At 35.6% G+C, this 2,500-nt stretch overlaps 1 protein-coding gene across 1 annotated transcript in view; it reads right to left on the bottom strand.

Moving 5' to 3' along the window:
- Window positions 1-2,181: 2,181 nt before the first annotated feature.
- The window catches only part of LOC115230057 (T-box protein 12-like), a gene marked incomplete at its 3' end in the record, with an annotated part of 17,500 nt that continues 17,181 nt past the window's right edge, over window positions 2,182-2,500 (bottom strand). Inside the window, exon 4 of the mRNA XM_029800293.2 lies at window positions 2,182-2,246. Coding sequence (XP_029656153.2) covers window positions 2,182-2,246 — 65 coding nt within the window. The remainder of the gene's footprint in view (window positions 2,247-2,500) is intronic.

The following is a 2,500-nucleotide window of genomic DNA, read 5'->3' as shown; positions in this document are numbered from 1 at the left end:
AGGCGGCGAGCTGGTAGAAACGTTAGCACGCTGGGTGAAATTCGTAGCCATATTTCGTCTGTCTTTACGTTCCGAGTTCAAATTCCGCCGAGGTCGACTTTGCCTTTCATCCTTTCGGGGTCAATAAATTAAGTACCAGTTACGCACTGGGGTCGATGTAATCGACTTAATCCCTTTATCTGTCCTTGTTTCTCCCCTCTGTGTTTAGCCCCTTGTGGGTAGTAAAGAAATATATATACATGTATGTATAATATATATACATATATGTAAATGTATATACATATATGTAAAAGTAGAAACAACTGTAAAAGTATAGTATTATTCACTCATTCATTCTTATTCATTTATTTATTTATACTTATGATTGTAATTAATCTATAAATCCAAACGAATGTCTCCGGGCTGATGTTTGTTGATTGATTATCTTCATTTTCTTCTTTGCCTTATATGTACATGTGTGTGTAGAGAGAGAGAGAGCAATAAGAAAATGGAGGGGATCAATAGGTGGTATTCATCAACTTTCAGACATTGTATTAAGTCAATTTATTTATTTATTTACTAAAATGACAATTACAACAATATACATACATGTATAACATATGCTTTACATATATAATATGCATGCATGTGGGTAATTCGCATGTTTGATCTGTGGTGGATTATTGCTGGGATTTAAGCGACAGCAAAAAAAATTTGTAATTTAATTGTTTATCCCTGCACCAAGCAAGTCCATGCATGTGAGTGTGTATGCTAGAAGCAAAAATACTAACAGAAAAGTATGCTATTAAAATAAATTATCTTTTGCATACCTTTTTATAAATCACTCTGTTGTCCTAATGAAATATATATACATACTGAGAAGCACACACATACACTCAGCATGAGTGATATCCTTTCACAGAGAGTGAGAGAGAGTTTACCATGAAAATATGAAAGAGAAACAAATAGACAGAGAGAGAGAGAGAGTGACAGACAGACAGACAGACAGAGACAGAGAGATTTTTCTGGTACTGTCGAGGATTTTGAAGTTTTAAAATTAAGGGAAAATTTTCAAATTTGGTATATTGGTGTACTTTTTCATGCTGAATTCAAGTTTAAGATTCATTTATTCCAGAGAAATCTTAGAAAAATGTTAAACAGATTTAAGGTTTGGTTATTTCTGCCTGATTAGAAAGCAAGAATTGTGCATGATAGCTGTCATAAAATGAAAGTAAACATTAGAAGATGATGTTTCAAACAAATGAAAACAATGCACAAAAGTTAATACATTTACAGAAAGTGATTGAAAAAGTGTGAGGTAAATATATATATATATATAGAAAGATAGATTAAGGTGACAGATGGAGAGTGTGAGATTTGTTGATCTAAATGTGTTATTTCTTGAGGCAGATTATATTTACAGAGATGTACTTGCATAGCAAGTGACTTGATCTGAGATCGTGTGCTGAAACAAAAACAATTGCAACATAGAAGATGTTTGTAAGCCATTCAAGAGTACACAAAAACCGTTAGTTTCACTTCAACATTTAAATTTCATTTGTGTCAAAATATTTTCATTGTTTTGAAACCGTGACCTGTTCACTGACAAAACTTCATACAGCACAAAGTTTTGTCAGTGAATAGGTCTCGGTTTCAAAGCAACAGAATTATATCATTTTCTTATTATTTATGGACAACATTCTCTTTGAGATGCAAATTTGCTTTTTCGAATACACATCATTTCAAGATCCTTTTAAGGTTAAACACACATACATAACCACACACATTGCATTTATATAATAAAAGACCCCCTTCGGTCATGAATAACCATGGGATTGCACCTAGAAAGTTACCCTCCTACACACAAGTCCGGGCAAGGTTGTTTATGGAAGACCAGTAGTCACCCATGCATACCAGCCTCCCCTCTCCACGCCACCAGTGTTATCCAAGGGAAAGACAAAGGTCGATACAGCTTGGCACCAGTGATGTCGCAACTCATTTCTACAGCTGAGTGAACTGGAGCAACGTGAAATAAAGTGCCTTGCTCAAGAACACAACACGCAGCCCGGTCCGGGATTCGAGCTCACAACCTCACAATCATAAGCTCGACGCTCTAACCACTGAGCCATATATATATATATATATATATATATATATATTTGTGTGTGTTAAATATTTGAAAACATCACAAATTTACAATACCTGTGTTTGTTCGTTTTCCTGAAACCTTTTGCAAACGGATTTCTTGCGATTTTTAGTCGAGTAATCTGTAAGAAGAGGAGAAGGAGGAGGAGGAGAGAAGATTATCGTAGAAGAAGTGTCATACTGTGTGTAGTTTTGTTTGTGATGATGATGATGATGGTGATGGTGATGGTGATGGTGATGGTGATGGTGATGGTGGGTGAGAGGGGTAACAAGGGTTGGGGATGATATTGCTAATGCTAATGTGGTGATGATGGTGATAATAATGTGGTGGTGGTGGTGGGGATGCTTCTACTAATGCAGCTGCTACAGCTGATGG

The sequence above is a fragment of the Octopus sinensis genome, unplaced genomic scaffold (genome assembly GCF_006345805.1).
Source record: "Octopus sinensis unplaced genomic scaffold, ASM634580v1 Contig14240, whole genome shotgun sequence".
In the NCBI taxonomy this organism is placed as follows: domain Eukaryota; kingdom Metazoa; phylum Mollusca; class Cephalopoda; order Octopoda; family Octopodidae; genus Octopus; species Octopus sinensis.
The sequence above is the reverse complement of the archived record's forward strand: the minus strand, read 5'-3'. Positions and strand labels throughout refer to the sequence as shown.